Here is a 25,779-nt window from a genome sequence, read left to right as displayed (position 1 = left end):
CATTAATATTTGAGGGAAACTTTCTTCTCTATTTTAGTTTGTAAGCAATCAAAGCAAAGGGGTATGATGTACTTATCAACTAACTAACTTAATGAACAAACTCTTCAGTAACAATTTATTCTCTCTAGCGGTTGGTTTCTATTTTGCTATTGAAAATAACAGTGCTTGAAAATTTAATATGCTATTTATTTTTCCTACATTTATTCTTTTAGATGACGGCAAGCTGCAAGCATTTTAAAGTCTACGGTAAATTGTTGAAACAAAAAACCCTGAAAAAGAAAGAAGAGAAAAAAATATCATAATTAGTGAGCAGAATTTTGAATTTTTTTATGCAGTGGAGCCATGAAAATTATTAAAATTATAATAAGGTTAAAATAAGGATTAGACGAGGCATATTCAGAGAGATCAATATTTTTACAATTTTTAATAGGAGTTAATTGAGAAGTGAAAATTAGTAAAATATTTTGAAAGATCAAATATCATTACTCATTTAAGGGCATCTGTGTGTGTGTAAAAGAGACTGAAACGGGTGCCTGAATGAAACAATTGGGTCAAAAAACAAAGCCCAAAAATATAACGAATTAAAAATTTGAAATAGAAAGTGTAGATGGAGTTTGCACTTGGTGAAATTGAACGATATAAGAAATTTGAGTCTAATACTGTGTCAATGATTCAGCTAACTAGATCTACAAGCTTGAGCAATCAAGTATGTACACAGCATTAATCAATGTTATCACTGTCTTAACAAGGACGACATTTGAAAAAAAGAGGGGCATATATATAAAGTCATAAAGGCACCTTAGAGCCAATGAGCACCGTAAGAGGAATAAACAAGATGCAAGCTGTTGGTTGGGAGAAGCCGGCTATGGAAAGAACCAGCAGCCCCCATAATAAGCAATGACACATCCTTATATCTTTCAGCAAAAAGAGAGAGTACCGTGAATAGTGTGTTGAAATCATTTATCCGGCAAATCATTCAAGTAAAAGTGAAGGGTGGGATTCACAATAAAGTACTTGGTTTGTATGTAGCAAACTAGGCCATGGTTCCACCGCTAAGTGCTGCTCATTTGTAACCCTATAAATAGAAGGCATGCTATTTGTAATTCATAACATTCATAGAGCAGAATTGAATACAGAAACCATCGCCGCATCTAACGGAAGCTGTCCAAGATTGTCTATTATCTTTGGCTATTCTCTTTGCGTTCCTTTAAATTCTATCATTTATATTATTTGCTTGCATAGTTTGAATACTTCACACTATTTCAAGTTAGAATTCTACGTTGAAGGGGAATTCATGATATATAAATTGCTAATTTAAGATTCTTTATTTCCATGTTTTCTACAGGTAGCAGGGTCGCACTTGTACATGCATCAAAGGAGTTGGACGAGTTGTACACAACCACGGCCGCCGGGAAGTTAGCTATTCTTTTTGTAGTATGTTGTAAGTCTTATTCTGTTACTCTTGATAAGGACTGAACCAAAATTTTATATTAATTCAATGCCCTTGTTCAATGCAAATGAAATGAAAAATATATATCCTTAATGTTCTTAATTACAAATAACTTATGCTTGCAGATGTGCCCATGTATGCTATTGCTTCATCTGCTGGATTTGAGGGTTCAACTGTTGTGGAAGAACTTCTGAAGCATGACAATCCTGACTAGGGATTTGATCGCACTAGAGGTTTGTCTCCAAACAAAGAAAATGAAAAATAAAAAATGATAACTTGTTCATTTTTAGTACTGCGAATAAGATAGCAATACTTTCATCTTTGTTTTTACCAAGTGAATATGTAGATATGATCAAAGATGCAATTGTTGATCCACTAAATTTACTTGGAATGAGCGAATTAGATAGTTGTGTAAGGTAACCAGTTCTAAAAGTTTTTTATTCTCCTGTAGTGCCTTTGATCTTTATTATCGATTGTCTGCATGAGAAACTGATTGACAACTCTTTTGAAATTGCTTTTAAGAGGCTTAAGAGTGATTTGAAAAAGCTAAAAGTTAATTTTGTTATTTTATAAGTTTATTCTGGAAATCACTGGTTTTAGTGTTTAGTAAATTCTTTTAGAAGTAATTTTTGGCAAAATCATCTTATCTTACTGCAGATTTTGATGAGTAGAGAGGAGTAATTTTTCAAAATATGATTTTGATCATCAATTTTATATTTAATAGAATGCTATATATATCCTCATATATATTATAAAAATTTAAAATCATTATATTTAAAGAGATTAATATTATTGCCAATTATACTGGGCTAAGAAAATAAAAATAAAAATAAAATTAATAATATAAAAATGATGATTTTAGTTATCAGTATACTATCTTAGTTATCAATAATTATATGTACACAATAAAAAAATACTTTATATACATGCTAATAAATGTATAAATAAATTTTATTCAACATTATATCTAATTCAGTTATGTGCATGTTTACAATTGTTTAATAATAAAATTTGCCAGACACATACGACTAGTTTTAAAACTCACAATACTTTAAAAATAAATTTTATTAAAATTTTTGGAGATCCTCTTTATTATTTATACAAAACAACTAATAGTAATTATTCTAAATATTACAACATTACACTCGTAGAAGACTCCATAAATTTAGGTGTTCAGATTCTGGGCTTATTGAAATTCACCTAATGATTAATTTGTGCTTGCTTTAGGCCATTTAGGGTCGGTGAATTTAGTATTTGAGACGATTTTTTAACACCCCTAAAAAATACATATAACACCCCTTTTGAATTATATTCCCCAAAATACCCCATTTAATTTATAAAATATTAATCTATAAATTAAAATCAACCACCTTATCAATAAAATTCATCTCAAAAAAAGTAGTAAACATTCAAAATTGTGCTGTGAAACTTTAGTTGCTAACGTTGAAAGTAAACATTTTGTTTGGGGTATAGAAATATGGCTATTGGATATTGATGTTGTGAAGATAATATGAAACATCGAGGAGAGATCTAACTGGTCGCATGTGAAAGCACGATCAGAAAGTTGCGAGGAGACCAGAATAAGGCCATTCGATTGATTAATTCTCAGATCGTTGAACTCCACCTGGAAATTCGGCCATAACGTCCAAGCACGTCCGGGTGTTACAACTGCAACTCAATAACTACGCAGAAATGGGTACATTAACTTCTAATTCAAAGCAGCGCATTCAATCTAGTAACAGCCGCACATTAAAGAACACATGATAATCACGGGTGTCTATAATAACCCGGAAAGATAATCACGGGTGCCTATAAAAAATATTAAGATCACGAGAGGAGTGATAATAGTTCCATATAAGAAAATATGATCATTGACTTGACCGTCGAGGGTTTTCATTAGAAAAAGATCACTGACAATTTTTTGTTGTTGCAGGTAACAATGAAGTAAGGTGACAATTCCAATTCCATCAGAGTAGCAGTTAGCAGTTTCCCATCAAAACAAATTCAAGTGTTGGCGAGGCAACCTCGTCGCTATCAAAAGCTCGACCAGATTTTGGCATCAACACATTTAAAACTTCATTTTAGAAGTTAAGTTGATAGCTAAGTTGTTGACTGCTTTTTGTCAACCCTATTTGTGTTGATGATCAAGAAGTATAAATTAACTAAGCGCAAGAGTAACAGATTAACATATACTTTAAAATTGGTAAACGCATCTTAGAGAGCCAATGGGCACCGTAAGAAGAATGAACAAGATGCAAGCTATTGGTTGGGAAAAGCCAGCCATGGAAAGAACCGGGAGCCCCCACTGTAAACAATGACAAATCCTTATATCTTTCAGCAAAACTAGATAGTCCCTGGAACAGCATGTTAAAATCATTGCCCAGCAAATCATTCAAGTAAAAGGGAAACTCCTGTATTTAATAATTTAACTCCTCGCATTTCTTTTCTACATTTTCAATGACACTTGATACCACCGAAAACGTGCTTGGATTTGAAGAACAACCGAAATAAGTTACGTTCAATATTTCGTTCGAGATACCTTCTTCTCCGAGGAGATCGAGATTGAACTGCACTCTCCAGTACTGGCTTTGATAACTCGGCCACCCTTTGCTGCATTGCATTTATATATACATGGAGACTGATGGTTATTTATCTATATATTTATGATTGGAAAAAAGAAAAAAAATTAAAAGTAAAAAAAAAAAAAACGAACGAACGAACGAACGAATGAGCACATTATAAATGAAGAGCTTTGAGCATTGCTATTTTCGTTATCTCACCTCTTCCCATCCATTAGAATCTTCTAATTTGCCTTGTTCATTTGTAGGTTCACTTGATCCAATTATATTTTATAGTGTAGTTATTGTTTAATTTTTATTCTTTTTTTTTTTTGGGAGAAGATAGCTGTTGTTTAATTAGTCAAAAACCGGTGACACATCTCATTTTATTGACTATAAATAGGAACCAATTTTCTTATTCTTAGATCCTTCCATTATTCAAGCCACATTTTATTAGCCTGCTTTAATTTTCCAACGAAGATAATTACATTTTTTTCACAGCTCATCGTCAATGATGTTGCTTATGACTTTTAATTGCCGATGATTACGAGTGATAGGATAAGATGCTAGTGAGCTTAATATTGTTTATTTCTATTCGTTTGCAAATTCCTGGATTATATATAATTTGAGTTAGACCTTTCATAAAATTTGTTTTCATCCGAAAGCGGTCGAAATCATAGACTTTGTGTCACAAAATTCAAATATAAGTACAAGCATTTTGGTCACTTCCTAGCAATTCTTAACAAACCAACTACGAATAACAGGCAGTAATTTCTTTCTCCATCTCTTTTGCTCATTAAAATTACTTCCTTCACGTCCATGTTTTCTAGTGTTTGCGTGTTCACTTAATCATGCAATTTCCGAATTAATTTGTAGATAATTTCAATTATTTCGCCATGTGATTGCCTGATAGGTAGAGCTGGCAAAATTTGACACGACTCGATTACCCGACACGAACACGATATCAATAAATGGGTATGGGTCGTCGAATTTAACACGATTATTAAATGGGTCGGGTCCAGGTCAACACAATTTTTTTCCGTGTCGAGTTAGGGTTAAAATTCTTGACCCATTTACCCGATCAATGACCCGATTATATTTTCTATTTTAAAATAATTTACAGATTCTTGTCATCAAAACTCAAATATTATGGTGATTTTTTTTATTCTTTAAAAGGATGAATATAGACACAATAGTTTATTTATAAAATTTTAAATACATTTAGAGCTTTAATAGTGTAAATGTATAAAATATTGGTAGACATGTATATTTTATAATATTGATATATACTATTATTTACATATATATAATTAAAACATCAATAGTGTGTGTAATATTTTAGTAGATATGTATATTTTATAATATTGATAAATTATGTATGTATGTATGTGCATACATATGTATAACAAAGTATAAATATTTGATGTAACTTTTATTTAATATATAGATATTAAGCGGGTTATTGGGTAACCCGATTATTTTTCCGTGTCGGGTTTGGGTCTCAATATTTTGACACGATTATTAAATGGGTCGGGTTTGGGTCGACCTAAATTTGACACGACACGAAACTGACATGACACGAACACGACCCGATGACCCGTTTTGCCAGCTCTATTGATAGGTCCTTGATTAGGTAATTAGAGACATTAATTGTTAACACCATGTTATGTGTGCATTCTTCTCTTGATTTAGAGAATAATTAATATTCAGAAGCGTGGAATAGTTTAGTAAATAAACAAAATACAATTACAAGCTCATAATAAATAATAGCCAATAGTGACATTGTTGAATTTGCCTTAGTTCAATTTCAAAGTGAAGATCATTACGTTCCTGACTCATAGAGGAATATATATTATGAGAGTTGACAATTAAGAATGACATAAGCTCAACTTACATTTCCTCCTAGCACAACAATGATGCTAGTGACCTTGTTTGGTTATTTGCTTGTCTAGATTAGCAATGTAATATTATTCAATTTTTATGTAATTAGAAGTCCATAACTCTGTACATGAAGGAAACCATTAAATTAGTAGATTTAGGTTATGTATATTGTTGTGAAAAAAATTAATATACTTGCAAGCGCATGAATCTGGAAATAGAATAGTGGTAACGAGGTCGAACCTATAAAAATTGCTTTAAATTGAAAAGTCTAATTTAATTCTAAAATTAATATTAATCATAACTTATTTGAGCAAATTGCATTTTAAGAGAAATTAAACTAAGAAAACAATTAAAGTAAAGGAGAATTCAATAAGACAAAAGTTACCAAAGTTTCATAATTAATTCTTAATTTTAGAGTGACAACTCGAAATCAATATATGTTATCTCATGGATATAATAATTAAGCCCAAATTAAAACTAATCTTGTGTAGGTTCTTAACAGTATGGTATCTAAGTATCCCATGCAAATTCTTGTTGGCCAGAGCTTCCATTTAATTGATTTCCAATTTAATCTTCATTACTTCTTAAATTAAATTTCTTCATGTCATTTTTATCCAAAATCTCCAATTAATTTTTTATTTAATAAAATAATTCAACTAATTAAAAATAACAAGTAAAAATAAATAGCCATTGTAAAATTAAGGGTAAAATATGTATATATTATATGCTTATCACATATTTTATTTATTTACTTTTTTTTTAAACGGAGACTTGCAAGACAGATATATGAGACCTGATAAATACGGTAAAATGTGACATCCTCATATTTTCCATTTACAAAAGATAATGTGTTACCTCACCAAAATATAGTATTAATTATTAATTAAGAGTGGAGCTTTTAACGCTCCTAAAAAATCCTTATAACACCTCCATTTGAATTTTATTCCTTAAAATACCTTAGCTTAATTTATAAAATACTAATCCATGGATTAAAATCAATCATCTTGTTGTTAAATTTCACACTACAAAGAGTATTTCTTTTAAGTTTTTATTTATAAGTCCATACAAATCTTAAAATCAAAAATTACTTTCTTACTATTACATAATTTCTATCTCCATAATTTTTAATTCTTAAAAAATTCTCAAGAAAATTTTCAATTAAAATCGAAAATAAAAAATATAAACTATGAAATAGGTGGGTGTAAGAAATTGATAAAAGAATAATTCATTTAAATATTTAATTGAATTTTCATTCTAAAGAAAAAAAAATACTTTATCTTTGCTTATTTGGGTAATTTCAATTGAAGAGGGTTTTTTTTATAGAGAATTTAGAAGGTCAAAAGGCTATAAAGGCATTAAGGTTTTACATAGGAAATTCCAACAAATACATGAGTAAAGCTATTGGCACCCCCCTTATTATTCTTATAAAACCATGTACTTTTATATTTATAGTTTAATCATGGGAGAAAATTACATTTAAAGACATGTACAATACCAATTAGATTAAATCCCAATTTATTTTTTAAATTAAAATCTCGTCCAACAAAAAATCTTAAACATCTTTGCAAATTGCAACCTTGTAATGATAATTTCTTAATTATTTATTTTAAGGATTTCAACTCAAAAATCCTTTTTTCATTGTTATTTAATTTTTACCAAATTAGAGATGGAAACAAAAATACACGAGACCAGTTAATCACGGGAAAAAAATTACATTTAAGGACATGTAGAAGACCGGTCAAATTAAATCCCAATTTATTTTTTTAAATTAAAATCTCGTCCAACAACAAATCTTAAACATCTTTGCAGAATCCTAGCTTATAATTATGATTTTTTAATTATTTATTTCATGGATTTCGATACAAAAATCCTTTTTTCATTGTTATTTAATTTTCACAAAATTAGAGATGGAAACAAAAATTCACTAGGTTAGCACAATCACTTTAAAAATCTTTGTTAATCAACTTATTTTTGTGGAGTTAATTACTCAACAAACCAATTGAACTAGTAGTGAATCGAAAAAAAAAAACAATGAAAGGAGATGAATTAAAATTTTGTAGATATAAAACCACAAAAAAAAAATTGTCTTCAAATTTGACATATATTTATGAGTGATGATACAGCCACAAACTCTTGTACAAACTTATCTTATACAAACTGATGTGTCATTAATTCATTGGTTGAATGAAAATATAAAATAATAGAAATAAATCATGTGGGTCAAGAGATATTTAATTCAACCAATGAATTAACGCCACATCAGTTTGTACAAAATAAGTTTGTACAAAATAAGTTTATACAAGAGTTTGTGGCTATATCATTACTCTATATTTATTAATGGTCAACGTGAAATAATAATTTCAAATAATAATAATAATAAAATCTGAAGATATTAAAATGTTTAACTGTAACTCAATTTGTCATTTTATGTAATTTTGAATTAATATAGATTTGTTAATGCAAAAGCGACGTTTGATGAGAATTTTACAAGGGTGCCAATGGCTTCACTCTAAAAGTATCTTCAAAAAGCTCTATTAATTTTACTTTTTAAATATCTATTTATTTACCTATGTAGTAAAAATACAGGTGAAAAAATTTTTTATTCTCTAAAAAGCTCTTTAAATAGAAATAAATTAATATTATTTTAATCAAATAAATATGTTTTCAAAAGAAAAATAAATGGTAATTAAAACACTTCTTTCTCTCTCTCCAATAAATAAAATACAAATTGAAGAGGGAGAAAACAACTCTATAAAATTGAAGAGAGAGAATTATTTTTTATTTAAAAAATCTTAATTGAAATAAATATTAAATATTGAGGTGGCTTTTTAAATAAGTAATAAAATTTTATTTAAAAAACCTTTTAAATACATATGTGTTCCGGGTATTGCAATTTAGCTGAATTATTTTTTGGGCTTGCTTCACACCTTTAAAAGTTCAATTGAAAAGTCGGTGTATTTAGTATTTCGAGGAAATATTTACAGTAATTATCTTTAGAGGCCCAACCCAATCCAGTACCACGAAGGTTTACGATGCCAGTAGTAAGTGGTTATAACTCTTCGGACTGTCCAATTCGATATTTTCAAAACCCTAGCTCTCGCTCTTTGCTTTTTGAATCGAGATCAGAAGAGAAGAAGAAGAAGATAAGAATGGCGGCAAGCGACCGCACGGTGCTGCAATTCGGACCTTCATCAGCGGCGACGTCGAATGTAACGGCGAAAGTTCACCCGTTGGTTATTTTCAACATCTGCGACTGTTACGTCAGACGCCCCGACCAGGCTGAACGCGTCATCGGCACGCTTCTTGGCTCCGTTTTGCCCGATGGCACCGTCGATATCCGTAACTCCTACGTCGTTCCTCACAACGAGTTCTCCGATCAGGTCCTTATTTTTGTTTATTTTTATTATTTTGTCTTTATTTATTTATTTCTTTTTTGCGTTCGTTTGATATTCTTAGCTGGTAGGCATTGCTTTAAGTTGTTTTGCTTTTGCTTATGATCTGTTTGAATGCTAAGAAAATTACTGAAAGGAATTTTTTTTAAAAGAAAAAGGAAAACCATATCCTTCACCAATTGTTTGAGGTAAATTTATGAATAAATACTAAATTACATAGTTTGGTGTTTTGATTTTGTAGCTATGTATTAGGGTTGCATTTATTGATTGAAAATGATTTGTTTATGTTTATGATATGTTTGGAAGCTGAGAAAATTACCAAAAGAATTTTTTCCCCCTAGAAAAAGGAAAATTATAACCTTCACTGATTGGTTGGGTTAAATTGATGAATAGATACAGAATTACTTATCATCAAGGTTTTGAGTAGCAATGTATCAACGTTAGCTAGGTTCAGAACTATAAATGACTACTATTTTGGTGAGAGGTTACTGAAATTATTTGTACATTGATTATTTATGGGATATATGGTTGTGCTGAAGTCGTTCTGTTTGAGGTTACTGAAATTATTTGTAAAATGCTTATTTATGGATATATGATTGTGCTTAAGTCATTCCGTTTTTGCAATTATGTTTGTGAATGATGTTTTCATAAATTCCGGTAAATAGTATAGTAGGAATTGTGTTTTTGTTTAGCCAGAACTAGGAAGCTTATGGACCCAATGTTTATTATTTGCAGGTTGCATTGGATATTGAATACCATCATACCATGTTAAAGTCACATCTAAAGGTGAATCCTCAGGAAGTGATTGTTGGATGGTACTTCTCGTCTCTCTATGATTTCTCTGCCGTAAATCAAATTTGTTATGTATATGAATTGTTGATGTCTTATGCAATTGTTCTTTTGTGAATGTGTGCAGGTTTTCTACAGGGTTGGGAGTCACTGGTGGCAGTGCCTTGATCCATGAATTCTATTGTCGCGAAGTCCCTAATCCTGTCCACCTGACTGTAGATACAGGATTCAGAAATGGAGAGGGTACTGTAAAAGCTTATGTTTCTGTCAATTTGTCTCTTGGAGATCGACAGCTTGCTGCACAATTTCAAGAAATCCCTCTTGATCTTCGAATGATTGAAGCTGAGCGAGTTGGATGTATGTATATGCTTGTCATTTTGGTTCACATCTAATATGCCAGGGGGATTGTTTGATCTGCCATTATATTACTGATTCACTTATATGAAATCAAAAAAGACTGGTATTAGCTTCCTGCAGAATATATGATCTAACATAACAAATAACCTTTAGTGGTCCATGTTTATATCATCACTATTTTCAGCTCTGTCTTGTTTTTTGTCCCCCTAATTGTTCGTAAATTTAGAACTTTCATACAAGCTGATTTATATGATGGTTGGTATCCTGATGGGCATGCAATTGAATAACAAAAGTTTTATCGTGATGGCAGTCGATATTCTGAAGTCAACATCGGTTGACAAACTCCCTAGTGATTTGGAAGGAATGGAAGTCCTGATGGAACGGCTACTAACTCTTATTAACGATATCTACAAATATGTTGATGACACTGTGGTAAGTATGATAATTTTCCTGTTCTTATTTTATTCTCAGATAGTTTTAATCTGATTTGATACGAGCGTTCCCCTCAGGAAGGGCGTGCTGTACCTGATAATAGTGTAGGGCGTATTCTTTCAGAGACTGTAGCCTCCCTTCCCAAACTGTCACCTCCAGCTTTTGACAAGCTTGTAAATGACAGCCTACAGGTAAGATTGAGTGTAACCTTCTTTAGTTTCTACAGAACTAGAACTGATGTCAATGATTATGAATGTAGCGTCTGTGTTTATATGGTCCAATTAATGACTGTTCTGTTCTAACTTGTTCTTGGACTCTTCTGTTCTAATTTGTTGTTGGACTCTAACTTGTTTATCTTTTTCTTTTTCTTGGTTCTTCTAGGACCAGTTGCTCTTGCTATATTTGTCAAGTATCACCAGGACCCAGCTCAGCTTAGCAGAAAAGTTGAACACTGCTGCTCAGATGCCATAATTTCTCGCTGACAGATGAATTCATGTGCTAAGGTGATTTGAGTTTGAATTAATATATCACAAACTCTGAGGAATGTGCTTATTTACTTTCTAGAAAGGCTGTATTTTATAAGCTAGAGTTTAAATTAGTTGCACAATTTTAACAAAATTGCTTTGTAATGGTTTGGGTTCTATTGAGAAACAAATATCCATTTTGGTCAGATTTAGCATTACTTTTTTTCCTTCACCCATCGTCCCTCAAAAATTATTGATGCTTTAAGAATGCCGCTGTGCATCTGGAAGGTCTTGATTGTCAAAGTGTCCTGCTGTTATAAGCAGTTAACATTTGGGAATTGGAACATAGTATGAGATTGCACAGATCATTTATTCGACGGAGTTCTTGTTTATATGCTATGTAGAGGGCATATTTTGAACTGTAATCTGATATGAACGAATCATCTGCCTCTACAGATTGTCGATTGTCTAATATGCGCTAGTAAGATGGATCACTTGATTAGATGTTGATCTGCAAATGCAACTTGTCGTTTTCACTAGGAGAATAAGATTTTGCAAATTATTTAATTTTTGTATATAAGGAACATTTCCTTAGTTTCATCATGTCGGATAGATTTCTTATTATTTATTATTATTCATGCCAATTACATACTTACATGTATTGAGTGATCGACGAGGACGCGTACAAAGGACGTGCTTCTAGTTGTGTTTCTTATGTTTTAATATTTCTTAATTTTTCTAATACAAACCCATGTTCGGCAAAATTGACGATGAAGGAAATTAATAACCTTCACGATTTTGGAAGGTTTTTATAGAACTGTTATTGAGAATGACAATCATAGTCAGTATCCACAAACTGACTTTATTTTCAAATCTTTGAATCATGAAATAATTTTATAATTCACAAACTTGATTGGTGTTTTCACATTATGAATGTATATAAGATTCTTAAAGCCATCGCTATTAAACTTTGAAAAACAAAAAATAACACTACAGAGACTCCACACAAAAAAAAGCCGACCCAATCATATTGCTTCTATCATTTATGTTAAGGGTCCGGTTACCTTGTAACGGTGATAAGTAATCCCCTTATTTTATCTCTTAGAAAAGCTATCGTTGGATTGAAACTCTTATAATCTAACGGTTAAAATATAATAGGTTAGATGGAAGAGGTTAAGTGCAACTGGCTTTTCTGGTAGCAATACTTTTTGGTCTCCGATCCACCAACGTCCGTTAAAAACAAAAAGAAAAAAAATTGTATTTTGTTCATGTGTAACTGAGAAATTCTGTGGCTAGCTCCCAATTACCATCAACCATGTTCTTGAAATCGCGTGCTCTCACCCTTATTGTTTCACGTTCAATCACAACCTTTTCCCTTTCTGTTTGTTTATTTTTTTCCTTGGATCTGTTCTTCAGTAGCTCGTCGAGCTTGCCCCACAAATGCCTTATTGATGACTCTTCTCCAATTTTTTCAAGCTCTTCGTTTTTCGGTCTGTGATAGTCATTTTCAGCCTGTATCAACTTCTTGTCCATTTTACAAACATGTCTGTAACAAATATAATTAAGCGAACCCCAAAACATAAAATGCTACATGGCTGCATCCTCTTTCTTGCCAATTCATCCTCGTAACGAGCCATCTTGATTTTGTTTGTTTGTTATACTGACCTAAATTTATCTGCTCGTCACAAATTACCATTTGCCTCTCCTTACCATAAACAAGAAAAAATTTCGTTAACCAAAATGTTTCAACTATGTTCCAGAGCCAACATAATCAATAATTACAAGCATAAACCAATTATCTTATGTAAAGATCAATTATTTTAACCTCCAAACTAAAAGACTAATTTACAAAAGGCTATCGAAGGCAATTAATACACAAAAGAAATTGTTCCAGAAATTAAATGTGAATACTACTTCAGAAAGTATAAAAAAATGCCATTAAATTTATTTCTTCAAATTCACACAACCTTTATGCTCGAAAGGACGTTTATAATGCAGCCAAGCCGCAGCAGGAAATCAAATGTTAATCCTAAACTTCCCCAACTCTAACATGTTAAACAACTTCAATGCAAGAAATTTTATTTATGAGCCTAATCGATAAACAATCCCACTTGTACAACCAAGAGATGTTAAACACTACATATATAAAACTTTGCTAAAAATATCCGATAGGCATCCAATTGAAATGAACAATTTGCCTAAGCTTCAGTAAAGAAACAAACGGGTTCATACATCTCCAATATTATATTCTTCTAACGGCACTGGAACAAGCAAATTATTCTTTAAGAACCTCAAAGACGAATAACAAAGCCAGTTCAAAAGTAAGCATCTTTCATTTTTGGCTTGAGCCTCCATAGTCTTATATTCAACGGCCTTTGCACATAGTTCTGCTTGTTATGCCTCCCCTTGCTTCTTCATAAATTCAAATGGCTATCACAACATGGGTGTGTGTAAATCACCAAAATAAAGCAAAAAAATCCCATGTATAAGGATTTCAATTTAATAATACAAAAAATCAACTGAAATTCGATTACTTCTTCACATTAGGAGATGCGCCGATCTCCCTCAAAAGCTTGGCACCTCGCTCTAAGGGTTCCAGGTCGAAGCTGGCAGAGGTTGCCTTGGGATTATCATTCCTTAGCCTTGGCACGGGTAGGAGCAGAAGCGGACTCATCTCAATTCGCTGCTGCAAATCACTAAGGCTATTTCGATGGTTGAGATTGGCCAGATTGAGAAGATGTAGCAAAGGAGAAACGGAGATGTTCAAAGGGCCGTCAGCAAAAGCGGTGTTGGATTGGGAACTAGTAGAAGCAGAGGTTGCTGCCAGGGTGATGATGTTAGCCATTTTTTTCTTTCTTTTTCTTTTCGCCAAGACTTGGAGTTCTTTACCTTTCAGTAGTAAATAAATTGATCTTCTTCAAGACATTATTTGATAACATTACATGTGAATTTTAGTCCAACAGAAATTGGTATGGATCCAAAGAGTTGTTTGCAACGTACAATTGCATGTAACGAGTTCTTGCATTCAAGAACGTCTTATCTGTTTCTAACCGGTTACTTGTAATTGCGTACCACATAATTGTTAAATTTTTTGTCACCGGCTTCTAACTTGTTTATCAAGTTACTCTCCATTTTCTATATGTATGTTTTCCAACCGTTAGATATTATCCAACGGATGGTTCGTTAAAGACAAAATTGGGGGATAACGTATCACGGATGCAAAGTAGCCGGCTCCTGTTGTTAATAAGTAACAAATAGATGAAAACAGAAGCAAATGATATCTTACTGAGTGGGACAAAGTTGTACAGCTAGGAGTGAAGAAGCAGCAATTACGGTCAGCATGTCCGATATTTGGCAATTCCCAGAAGAAATTTTAATGAGAAAAAGTTTATAATTGATTAATTAGAGTCCAAATCAAGAAATTTTCAAGCTGTAGTTTAATTTTTATTGCACCCTTTTGTAGATAGAAACAAAATTTTTTTTTATATAGCTGAAGTAATTGCCGCCATTCAATAAACAAAAACGATATCAGCCAACAAGTAAACTCCAATTTTGTGAATTTCAGGATGACATTATCAAGAACAACAATATAATTGAATCATTACTTGGTGTTGATCTCATCAATATTAATTTATTATATTTATTGTGTTAATTTTGTGTGTGTGTGTGTATATTGAATATTATAATTGGACAGATGTCGTGTGAAGAGAGTGAGATTGTCGATAGCACAACGCGACAACTCATTCATTTATCCTAACTATTATAGCAGCTAGAGATAACAACGTCCTTAATTAGGAACTGGTGAAGTATATATCTGAAATATCCTTTAAATTTCAGTCGAATGCCCTTGTCAATAGAAACTCAAAAAATGTGTATCTCTAGGAATTGCCGCCATCGAATAGACCAAAACTATATCAGCTAAGAAGTAAACTCCAATGTTTCAGGATGAGTCGGATGGGATGCCATTAATTACCAAAAACAATTAATGTTATTGACTAAGATGTAAACTCCAAGATTGTCTTTAATCTCAGGATGATACTACCAAAGTGTGTACACACACACACAAAGCAAAGAAATAGAATTGAGATACTGTGTACATTACGTATATATTAACATGTATGAGGATCCATATCCATACTGTAGATTGATCTTTATTCCATTTCTATCTTTATATATTACAATCATAAAAATAAATAACATGGTATAGTATGGTATAGTAGAAGAATTCATATATGAATCTTTCAACTATGCTATTGAATTTCATAGGTTATTGTTGGTTTTAGTCCATTCGTTGCTTAAATCCTTGATAAGAACTAAGAAGTCAAGTTTCATTCAGATTTATCACTTTGACGAATCGTTTTTACGTATATTATAAGCAAGAATACAGTAGAAACTAAAAAGAATAATGTAGTACGTAGCAATAAATGAGAGAATATTTACTTCCATAGTCTCATTTTTCTTTTTAAATTTTGCAATAACTCGATATTTAATCCTATAGAGATAATAACCCTTTAGCTTGTAAATTTAATGGAATGAATTACATTTCAATGATATAAATGATAGACAAAAACAGTATCAGCCAAGTAAATCTTCAGTGTCTTTTGGATGATATTCCCTAATTCCTCATCAACTACCTTAGTTGCCAAAGTCAAACTATAAGAAAACTCCAAACATTTTTAAGGGCATCTTTTAAGAGGTTGATGCCAATAATTATGGTTCTATTTGTGATTGAAGTGATATAACTTTTAAGGCACAACTGTTGTGGGAAAAAAAATGTAACTATCAAACAAAAATTAATAATATATAGTAAATATAAATTTTAAATGATAATTTTGACAAAATTATTAAAGATATAATAGATTTTTCATTATACAAGTGAAAAATTATATCAACATAGCTTAAAAGCTACAACAATTAGTATTTATCAAACACTTTAGTACTGTAGATTTTAAACTACAGCTGCCCAAGCTCGATTTCAAATGCACCCTATATATACATATATTTGTAAATAAATAAATAAATTGACCACTTATTAATTTTCATGTTTACGTAGTTAAAAAATGTATTTTGGATAATAATATCCCTAAATATCACATGATTGACAAAACACTTTTCTCTCTCATAAACATGCACAATTAATCTATCTATCTTACACCACATGATTTTTAATTTTAGTGTATAATTAAAATTTAATTACTTTAATATTTTTGTTTACTAACCACCAAATCACTACATGAACTTCATTCAAGAGAAGTTCAGATAACAAGACTATCTTGTTAAAAGGGAAAGAAAAGAGAGAGAGAGAGAGAGAGAGAGAGAGAGATAGGAGAATTGGGCTACTTTTATAAATTGACCCTAAGTTTGGGCTTTCATACTATAAATGTGCGTATGCCCGTGGCTAAGGTTGAAGAGAAGAAAAACACAAATGGCTCCAACAGGTGAGAATGGATGCGTGCAAGAAGATAAAGGATTAGGTTGGGGAAAATCTTTACCTGTGCCAAGTGTTCAGGAGATTGTGAGGAATGACCCTCAGTGTGTGCCTGAAAGATTCATACAAGAGAAAAAGGACAGGCCACTTGATTCCGAGTTGTATATTCCCGCAGATTCATCCGAAATACCAATCATAAACTTTTCCTTGATAGCCAATGGAGATGAAGATGAGCTAAAGAAACTAGACAGTGCTTGCAAAGATTGGGGTTTCTTTCAGGTGTGTGTGTGTATTCAATCAAATGAGCTGTTTCTTATATATACACTTCTTAATGAAACATATTTAACCCATAATGTAATTTTTGCAGCTAGTAAATCATGGGATATCAGAAAAGGTGTTGCAAGATATGAAGGCAGCAGTAGCAGCATTTTTTGAACTTCCTCGTGATGAAAAACTGAAATATGCTATGGCAGCTAACGATCTTCAAGGATATGGACAAGGCTTTGTAGTATCTGAGCTACAAAAACTCGATTGGTGTGATCTCATAATGCTTATCACTCGCCCACCTAACCTCAGAAAAATGAAGCTCTGGCCAACCACAGTACCGGGTTTCAAGTATGTTGTCATCTTTTTCTGACATATAGAAATAAAGTTAGAAACTCGAGTTCTTCTATATTGCGGAAGTGCAGATGTCCAACTACTTGTAAAAAAAAAATTACTAAAAATAAATGTTTAAGCTGCTAGCAACCCTTTGTACAAAGAAGTGAACATTTACTTGTATTTTAAAGTCGAGCACGCATCCGCACTTGGGAATTTTCATATAAAGTAATAATTTAAATTATTAATTATATTTTTTTAATAGGGATGCAGTAGAAAAATACTCAGAAGGAGCACAAAAAGTAGCTGAGGAATTATTAGCCGATTTATCATTGTTGATGGGAATGGATAGAGACGGTCTCAAAAAATTACATGGGGAGATGAAACAAGCTATGAGAATGAATTACTATCCAACTTGCTCCAGGCCTGATCTTGTTCTCGGTATCAGCCCCCATTCTGATGGAGGCACAATAACATTACTTCTGCAAGGAGATGATGAGATCACAGCCCTACAAATCAAGAATAAAGATAGATGGGTTCCTATAAAACCAATTCCAAATGCACTTGTTGTAAACGTCGGCGACGCGGCCGAGGTATTTGATAATTAGAACTTCATTTCTGATAGCATGTAGTTGAATACATTAAACTCTAAGTATAGAGTTAATTAGTTGAATCTTTGTTGGTTTTAATATTCAGGTTTTTAGTAATGGGGTGTACAGAAGCATTGAGCACAGAGCTCTGGCAAATACGAGCAGGCCAAGAATGTCAGTGGCAACAGCTATGCTTCCAAATGATGAAGCAGAAATTGGCCCAGTAGAATCAATTGTGAATGATGATCGACCTAGAGTTTACAGAAATGTTAAGTACGTGGATTTCCTTAGACACGTTTTCGAGAATAAAATGGAAGGCAAAGCTCACACTGACTTTGTGAAGATTAAAAGTTAATAATTGCCAGCCATATGTACAGTATGCTGGCAAGCTACGAAATGTATGTCGGGCCGTACGTCAACTTTGGGATTGGGCGCTTGAGTTTTGCACGGGTGCTGAGAGTTTATTTATTTGTTATTTCAAATAGTCTTATATTTCGCCAAATCTACAAATCAAAAACTGTTTATTTATTTTATATGGTTTCATATTATATTAAAACAAACTAAATTGCAATTTCCAATATACATATAATTAATCATTATTTGAATTGTGTATGTTGGGGATTAGACCTAGGATTTTTAGGTATCTAATCCAAAAAATTGGCTTATTAGATGAAAGAATCTATCAACTTATAAATCCAAATACTTCCTCTTTATTAGTTAATGTGAGACACAACTCCATAATGTACTATTTATTGCAATATGAAAAACCATTCAAATGATTTTTTTGCCTTTTGTCTTCATGTGCTTGCCTAAGGCTTTGCTTAGTATAGTTTTTTCAAGTAGAGCTTATTTAAGTAAAGTTTTTATTTAAAAAATTTAGTTGTTTGATTGTCAATGAGAGTTTCTATTAAAAATTATAAAATTACTTTAATAAGCAAAATTTTTAAAATATGCTATGAAAATAATAAGATGAAACTGTCAAATAAAATGAGGATATTTTAGATATTTTAACATTTAAAATGACTTTTCAATCTCTATTTCCAAAAGTATAAGATTTGAGTTTTTACTATTAGAGGTAAAATAATTTATTTAATCTTTAAAAGTTCTACTAAAAAGACAACAAAAATAACCAAAAAAAAAGATTCATAAGAAATTATGGGATTAAATAATTACTTATAACTATTAGATAACATGTACCAAACTAACACTAAATAATAAATTAAATATAAAAAAATCCTTTTTAATTCATGATTCGTAAAGTCAATGCTTTTAATGGGCCATTAATTTAATAGGCCTAAATCCATTAGCCAAAAGCCCAACGCCTCTAACTCTTTTCTAACATCATTTTTTTGTGCACATTTTTTATTTTTTATTCCCTCGTCTATTGTATTTCCTTCTAATCTTATAAATGCCTTTGAACGTGACTAACTCACATTAGTCCTGGGCGTCTAATTTTCCGAGTCCTCAGTTCTGTTTACTTTTCACCTCTATTCTATCTGGTGTCTGTTTTATGAGCAAATCTTGAATCTACCATTTTCATCATCTATTTGGAATAGATGACACTATTTTAACTCCCTTAGATCATGTTTAGTATTGAAGTGGAACAACTGTAAATTAAAAAATACAATACTAAAGAATTTGATATACACTTGCTATGTTATAACTTGAGAGCTAAGATGATTTAATCTTACACTTGTATGACGAAAATCCTATAATACTTTATTATTTTTGACAAATTATTATTCAAAAGTTATATTTACTAAACATTATCAAAATGACTAAAATGTGTTCATATTCCCAACATGTTTGTAAGGGTAAATTTTTCCAAAATAATAACAATTGTAACCCCGTTTGGACTTAAAAGTATATGGATCGTTTCATATCTATTTGAAGTCCAAAGTTAATTAGTTTTGATTGATGTTATGAAGTAATGTAATTTTTCTTTGAGTTTAGCTACGTTGGAGCATTTCCAACTTAGACCAATCTCCAAAACTGTTGGATGCACGTTGTTATAATTGTTTCAGATTCAACTACATGTATCGAACAATTCTAGGGGCTGCTCTATGTTAGAGATGCTCCAACGTAGTAGCTGCCTTTTTTCCTTTAGTTTATATAACCAATAACTTTTATCAGGTTATTGGCATGTGCTAGCTAAATTTCTTCTTATAGGATGAACATCACCATTCATTGATTGACATCATATATAATCAATTATGCTATTTTAGGTCCTACTTAGTACTGAAATGTTGTACTTCTTAAGATCCAATTGTTGTGGAAAAAAGTTGTAAGTATAAAATAAAAATTAATAGTGCGTTGTAAATGTGATTTAATTTAAATAATAATTTTGGCAAAAGTAATAAAGATATTATAAGTTTTTTTATTATACAATTGATAAATCAAATGAACTTATCTTTCAAGCCACAACAAATAATTTTTATCGAACATTATAATATTGTAACTTTAAAACTACAAATTTTAAATTTCAATACCAAACAAGTAATTATTGTTCTTCCATTTGCAGTGATTGCAATGCCACTGCTTCTGTATAAAATTGGCCGAAAATCGATAATTCACAATTTTTATACGAGTGCTATCAAGCTAGCTAGCTAGCTAGGCTAAGGTAAGCTAATCTTCTTCTTCACCTTTTTGTCTCCATTGTTGTTATTAAGCTTCCAGCATTCCTTCCACTCAACTAACGCATAAACAGACACATAATGGAGGAGACATGAGAAAAGCGACGTCGTAAAATCTGGGGCGACCTAGATTTCACGCGTATCCTAATACATATTTCTAGTCCTAGCTAGGTAAGAACCCTATCAGAGACTTGTCTCCTCGTTTCTCACTGAATTTTAACATTTTCTTCAGCTTTCATGTCATAACATGCGTCCATGTGTTGCAGGATCCACGTGGACACATACAAAGGACAAGCAACAAGACAGAGATGGCACTTTTTTCGATCTCAGTTACCCGGTCTTAAATCCTTCTTCTAACTTCTTGTGCTGATTTCTTCATATTTTAATAAAGTTAATTGATTTCTAATTCAAATATCCATGCTATCTAAAGCATAAATTTATTGAAAATGATCAAGTGTTGCGCTTAACCTAATTTTAGATAAGGGCTATTTTAAGCTCACAGAGTTAATGTAATTAGGTACACGTGTAATCCCCCTCCCCCAAAATGCTTATTTATTCTCACGAAAAAAAAATTATATTTTCTTTCATCAAAATAAAATAAACTCGTTCTTTCTTTAAAGTACTTGAACGTTCTTTCTTCAAAGTACTTGAATTTACTTTCTCATTTGGTAAGAAAATTAATTTTTAAATTATGCAGTGCATAATCTTAAATATTTTGTTGACACAGTATGATTGAATAAAATAAAACCTCCTTAGAGCGAACATTGTGATTTGGATCTTATTCTTCTAACAAAAATTAAAAGAATATGAAAATGGACATCCTAATCCTGATCGCCTTGCACTTATTGCTCCTTAGAATAATAAAATAACAAATAGATAAAAACAGAGGCAAAGAATATTTTAGTCAGGAGGGCAAGTAAATACCTAGGAGTTAGAAAGCAGCAATCTTAGTGCCAATTTATCTGCCAAGTGCTTAGTGACAAATTTTTATTATTTTAGTGAGAACATCCTTGGGAATTGATGATATTAAGCACGCAAAACAATAATTTGCCACTGCTACTCCTTGACTAAGAGAAGAAAACACTGCAAAAGAACCTAAATTTTTACACAATTCAATTTAAAATTATACCCCACTGGATCAATAAAAATTATTGATGGATGTAGATGTGGAAAAAGCAGGAAAACATTTAGCCAAATTTTGATTGATTAACAATAAAGCTGGCTTACCAATGGGCCTTTGGTTTAATGGGAGAATCCTTACACTTATAATGTTAAGTGTAAGATTTTGAGTCTCCATAAGAGTTTTATAAAAGTTAGTTTCAGTACTCCCTCAATTACCAGCTAATTGATCTGAGATAATTTATCCTTTACGAAATGTGAGTGGAGTAAGCATCTCTCGAATATTATAGAGAGTTTAAAGTATTTGGACAAATGCTTCAGTGACTTAATGTATAGCGGTGGTCCCAGTTATTTAGTATGATTGTAAATATTAATTGTAATGTCTGATGTAATATCAATAATAATATGAGTATAACAGAATTCAAAAAACAATAAAACTGGCTTAAGTATATTTTAGCTTCTGGTGATCAAATTACAGAACCTGCGGTAGCAAGTGTGTGTGTATAATATATATAAAATTTCTTATTATAACTACAATCTTTTTTTTATAACTTTTTACCAATCTTTTTTTTCTTTTTACCAATCTTATATGTACACATCTGATAAGCATAGTTTGAAAATTTAATTTGATCACTCAATTGTAGAGAATCCTATCCACATTTGGATTTGGTGAGAATTAAATCTCTTCTCGAAAGTGAGAAAGGAAAGTGATTACTCAACTCTCAATTTCTCGTTTGAATTTTGATTTCCAAGGATGTGAAGTAAAATATGAACTTATAGAGGATGCAAACTTACCCAAATTTGATTAATCGATATATTTGCTTTGCTGGCATATTTTTAAACAAACTGAAGATTTTACCGCAATAGTCTTGCAAAAATTGAAGCTAATTGTGCTAAAGGTCAACAATTATGCTATCTCATCATAAACATGCTTGCTGTTTTCACATTACTTGTATGTCCAAATCTTTTTATACATACTTGTCCTATATATGCTTCATCTAGCTAGTCTCTGAACTTTCCCTAGTTCCAACAAGTCATGAAATAATACCCTCAAATCTCTATCTCGTTAAGCGAATCCCAAAGTATTTAGTTTCCATTACTCAAATAATTAAAAATCACGCTTCGCTTATGCTCAAATTTCTAGTCGCAAGACAAACCCTAATGTACACAAATGCTCGCTTACTTTTGAGATCGTGAGCTGATGAAGCAAAAAGATGAAGCAACCAATTAACAATGAACTTACGACATGTAGTTGCCTAAGACAAGAGCCGCATGACAAAAAAATAATCTTAATTTGCTTACCTTTTGGCTGGTCATGAGTTGTCCCTCAAAATCAAAATTCAATTTGGTGGCTTTATTGTCTTCTAGTTTGTGTTCCCACTCCCCTTAAAAGAAGGTTCAGGATTAGCCCTAACTTTATTTGACTGTATTCTAGTGATTTGGTCAATTTAATTTCAGATCACAACCGTCCAACAAAGATCAGACAATGTGATCACTTTGACTTTCACTTACATCAATTAATCTTCTTTTTTATTACACGCACACCCACTTAAGATAATTAATAATTAATATAACTATTGTTCCCATTATCATGTTCTTTAGCATATATGCTCTAGTTTAAAAACAAAGCTTTGGATTTATTCACGTGTCGTGGTGATTTTGGACTCATTAGGTTAGTCTTCAAAACGCATGCATGACAAAACATTAACACACTTAATATAGCTTATAAACTTTACTGAAAAACACAAACACCCTAACTCAAAAAAGACACAAATTTAATACAATATAGTTTATTAATAATTAATTAAACTTACTTCTTTGTCTGCTCGCCGACCAAAACGTTCAACAGTGGCAGCTTTTGCGCATGTCTCTTCTCTCTATCTCTGCACAAAAACCGGGCCAAAAACTCAATCTCACAAACCCTAAAATCAAAGCATATTGATATTACAAAAGGATTGATTCAGTGATTCTCTCATCCTTTCATTACCAATTCGATAAAACAAAACTTAACAAATCAAAAATAATTATTTACTCGTGTACTTGTTACTATATAAAGAGTAATGCACACGAACTCATTATCTTTTGTGTTCAGAAAGAAAGTTAATTCACAGACACTTCCACAATTCTATTAGATCAAATTCAAAATATGGACGAGAGGATCTCAGGCTTTTACGTTAAAGCTGGACATGTTCGTGCTGGTAACGGTAACGATAATAGTGACACTGGAACAAAGTGTGGGCGGTGGAACCCGACCAGCGAACAAGTTAAAGTCCTAACTGACTTGTTCACGTCGGGGCTCCGAACGCCGAGCACCGATCAGATTCAGAAGATCTCTACTCAGTTAAGCTTTTATGGTAAGATTGAAAGCAAGAATGTCTTTTACTGGTTTCAAAATCATAAAGCTAGGGAGAGACAGAAGCGTCGCAAAGTATCTGTGGATTATGACCATCAAAAGGATCTTATTCGCCATGTCGACAAGATTTCATCCCCAAAACGTACGCTAAAAATTGAAAAAAAAATTTCCTTATGTTCCCTAAATATATAGTTTAATTTTCATCTAATTAATAAGTTATATTTGTTCTTTTTTTTTCCCCAGATTATGTAGAGTTTCATAATAGTCATATGCATGTAGCAGGAGAAGCACATGATGAGCCTGAAAGAGTTATTGAAACTTTACAACTTTTCCCGTTGAACTCTTTTGATGATCAAGAGTCAGAGAAGATGAGGATGCATGGAGACGAATTCAAGGAAGAGGGTACAACATTTTCTTATACAATTGGAACAGAAATGGATCATCCACCATTGGATCTGCGTTTAAACTTCCTGTAGAACAAAGCTTTCATTGAAAAAGAAAAAGAAAAAAGAGTTGGGTTTAGAATTAAGGATGGGCCGGGCAGGAATTAAGGGATAAAATTTGGAAGCTGTATTAGATGAAGATTCTGAGTAGTGATGATAGTTTATTATTGTTTAAAAAATTAAAAATGCTTTGGACATTCTTCTCTACCTGCACATAAAATTAAGATTGTTTTTTTTTTTCTGTGAATGCTTGGAAATTGGAATTTGCTTCCTCTCATGAGAAATGTCTTCTTGAACTGCTTAACTATTATTGGTATAAATTAGTAGTATATACTACATTGGGTCTGCTTCCATATTTGAATTTCATGCATTACTAGTTCGCTGAGTAATTGAGTTACCTCACATTAGCTTAAAAAACTGTGATACGTCAACAACTAGGTTGAAAGGATAAAAATGGTGGGGAGTAAATAGAAACACTGTTTTGAAATTGGGTTGGGCCTTTTTTTTTTAATTTTTTTTAATTCTGTTTACGATTTAATTGGAGGAGTATTACTACATATTACTTAGTTTGCATGGGAAATTCACCGAAGAGCAGTATAATGATTCTTCACAAATTATTGTCTCCGCTTTGTGGAGAATATTCAGTAAACTCAATTTTTTCATCATCTATTCATATGCCTTATGACGTCAATCGATATATGTGTTTTGACAACCATCCCAGATGCTGGAACAAGCCAAAGTGCCCCCAAAAGAAACCAAAAGGAACCAAAAATAATAACAATAATGATAATATAAAGCAACAATCAGTAGATGGGACCAATACAGGAGAAAGCAAATTTTCAGCTTCAAAGGAAAACCACCAATGTTGCACATAATGAAGGGCTCTCCGTAGTTAATTGCTTGGGCAGCATGGCAGAGCAATCATATCATCAGATTTTTCTGAGTTATTTAACATTGGAATATCAACAAAATATTTAAAAAACTTGAAAAGCATTGCTAAGGAATTGATCATCATCCTTTGATGAGATAGAGCTTGATGAAACATTTAGCATGTCTAATACATTGAATAATTTTACAATAACTCATGAAGTCAGATAAGATATGTCAAAACGAAAACTTCATCAGACAGGAAGCTTGAGAAAGTTTCTCTTTTATCACCTACTAGCAAAAGTGGATGGATCTGCTCCATGTTCCAAGCAAGGGTTGTCGGTTTTTCTGAACATAGTTGATATCTGGTGGAGTTGATTTGTCAAAATTTAAGATAAGAATATATAACTGAATGTATTCAGGAGT

The 25,779-nt window shown here is 31.9% G+C and overlaps 3 protein-coding genes across 3 annotated transcripts; all 3 read left to right on the top strand.

Moving 5' to 3' along the window:
- Window positions 1-8,977: 8,977 nt before the first annotated feature.
- Window positions 8,978-11,526, top strand: LOC102577985 (putative eukaryotic translation initiation factor 1). Its single transcript, NM_001288875.1, is given in 6 exon segments — window positions 8,978-9,269; window positions 10,017-10,096; window positions 10,198-10,427; window positions 10,738-10,859; window positions 10,937-11,050; window positions 11,241-11,526. Coding segments are annotated over 6 exon segments (867 nt in total). The 5' UTR covers window positions 8,978-9,038; the 3' UTR covers window positions 11,331-11,526.
- A 5,139-nt stretch (window positions 11,527-16,665) lies between these two features.
- Window positions 16,666-18,423, top strand: LOC102618268 (protein SRG1-like). Its single transcript, XM_006486469.3, has 4 exons — window positions 16,666-17,030; window positions 17,119-17,366; window positions 17,614-17,941; window positions 18,045-18,423. The coding sequence occupies exons 1-4, from the start codon at window positions 16,704-16,706 to the stop codon at window positions 18,291-18,293; spliced, it is 1,152 nt and encodes a 383-aa protein (XP_006486532.2). The 5' UTR covers window positions 16,666-16,703; the 3' UTR covers window positions 18,294-18,423.
- A 5,413-nt stretch (window positions 18,424-23,836) lies between these two features.
- Window positions 23,837-24,568, top strand: LOC102617601 (WUSCHEL-related homeobox 7). Its single transcript, XM_015532661.2, has 2 exons — window positions 23,837-24,185; window positions 24,287-24,568. The coding sequence occupies exons 1-2, from the start codon at window positions 23,837-23,839 to the stop codon at window positions 24,517-24,519; spliced, it is 582 nt and encodes a 193-aa protein (XP_015388147.1). The 3' UTR covers window positions 24,520-24,568.
- The last annotated feature ends 1,211 nt before the right edge of the window (window positions 24,569-25,779 follow it).

This window comes from Citrus sinensis, chromosome 4 (genome assembly GCF_022201045.2).
Source record: "Citrus sinensis cultivar Valencia sweet orange chromosome 4, DVS_A1.0, whole genome shotgun sequence".
In the NCBI taxonomy this organism is placed as follows: Eukaryota; Viridiplantae; Streptophyta; class Magnoliopsida; order Sapindales; family Rutaceae; genus Citrus; species Citrus sinensis.
This window is presented reverse-complemented; position numbering and strand designations above follow the sequence as displayed.

Excerpts from the sequence above, each read along its gene's own strand:
- LOC102618268 (XM_006486469.3), top strand. The coding sequence starts at position 16,704 with ATGTGCGTATGCCCGTGGCTAAGGTTGAAGAGAAGAAAAACACAAATG. Across the intron at positions 17,031-17,118 it reads AAGATTGGGGTTTCTTTCAG|CTAGTAAATCATGGGATATC; the intron begins GTGTGTGTGTGT and ends TAATTTTTGCAG. Across the intron at positions 17,942-18,044 it reads ACGTCGGCGACGCGGCCGAG|GTTTTTAGTAATGGGGTGTA; the intron begins GTATTTGATAAT and ends TTTAATATTCAG.
- LOC102617601 (XM_015532661.2), top strand. The coding sequence starts at position 23,837 with ATGGACGAGAGGATCTCAGGCTTTTACGTTAAAGCTGGACATGTTCGT. Across the intron at positions 24,186-24,286 it reads CAAGATTTCATCCCCAAAAC|ATTATGTAGAGTTTCATAAT; the intron begins GTACGCTAAAAA and ends TTTTTTCCCCAG.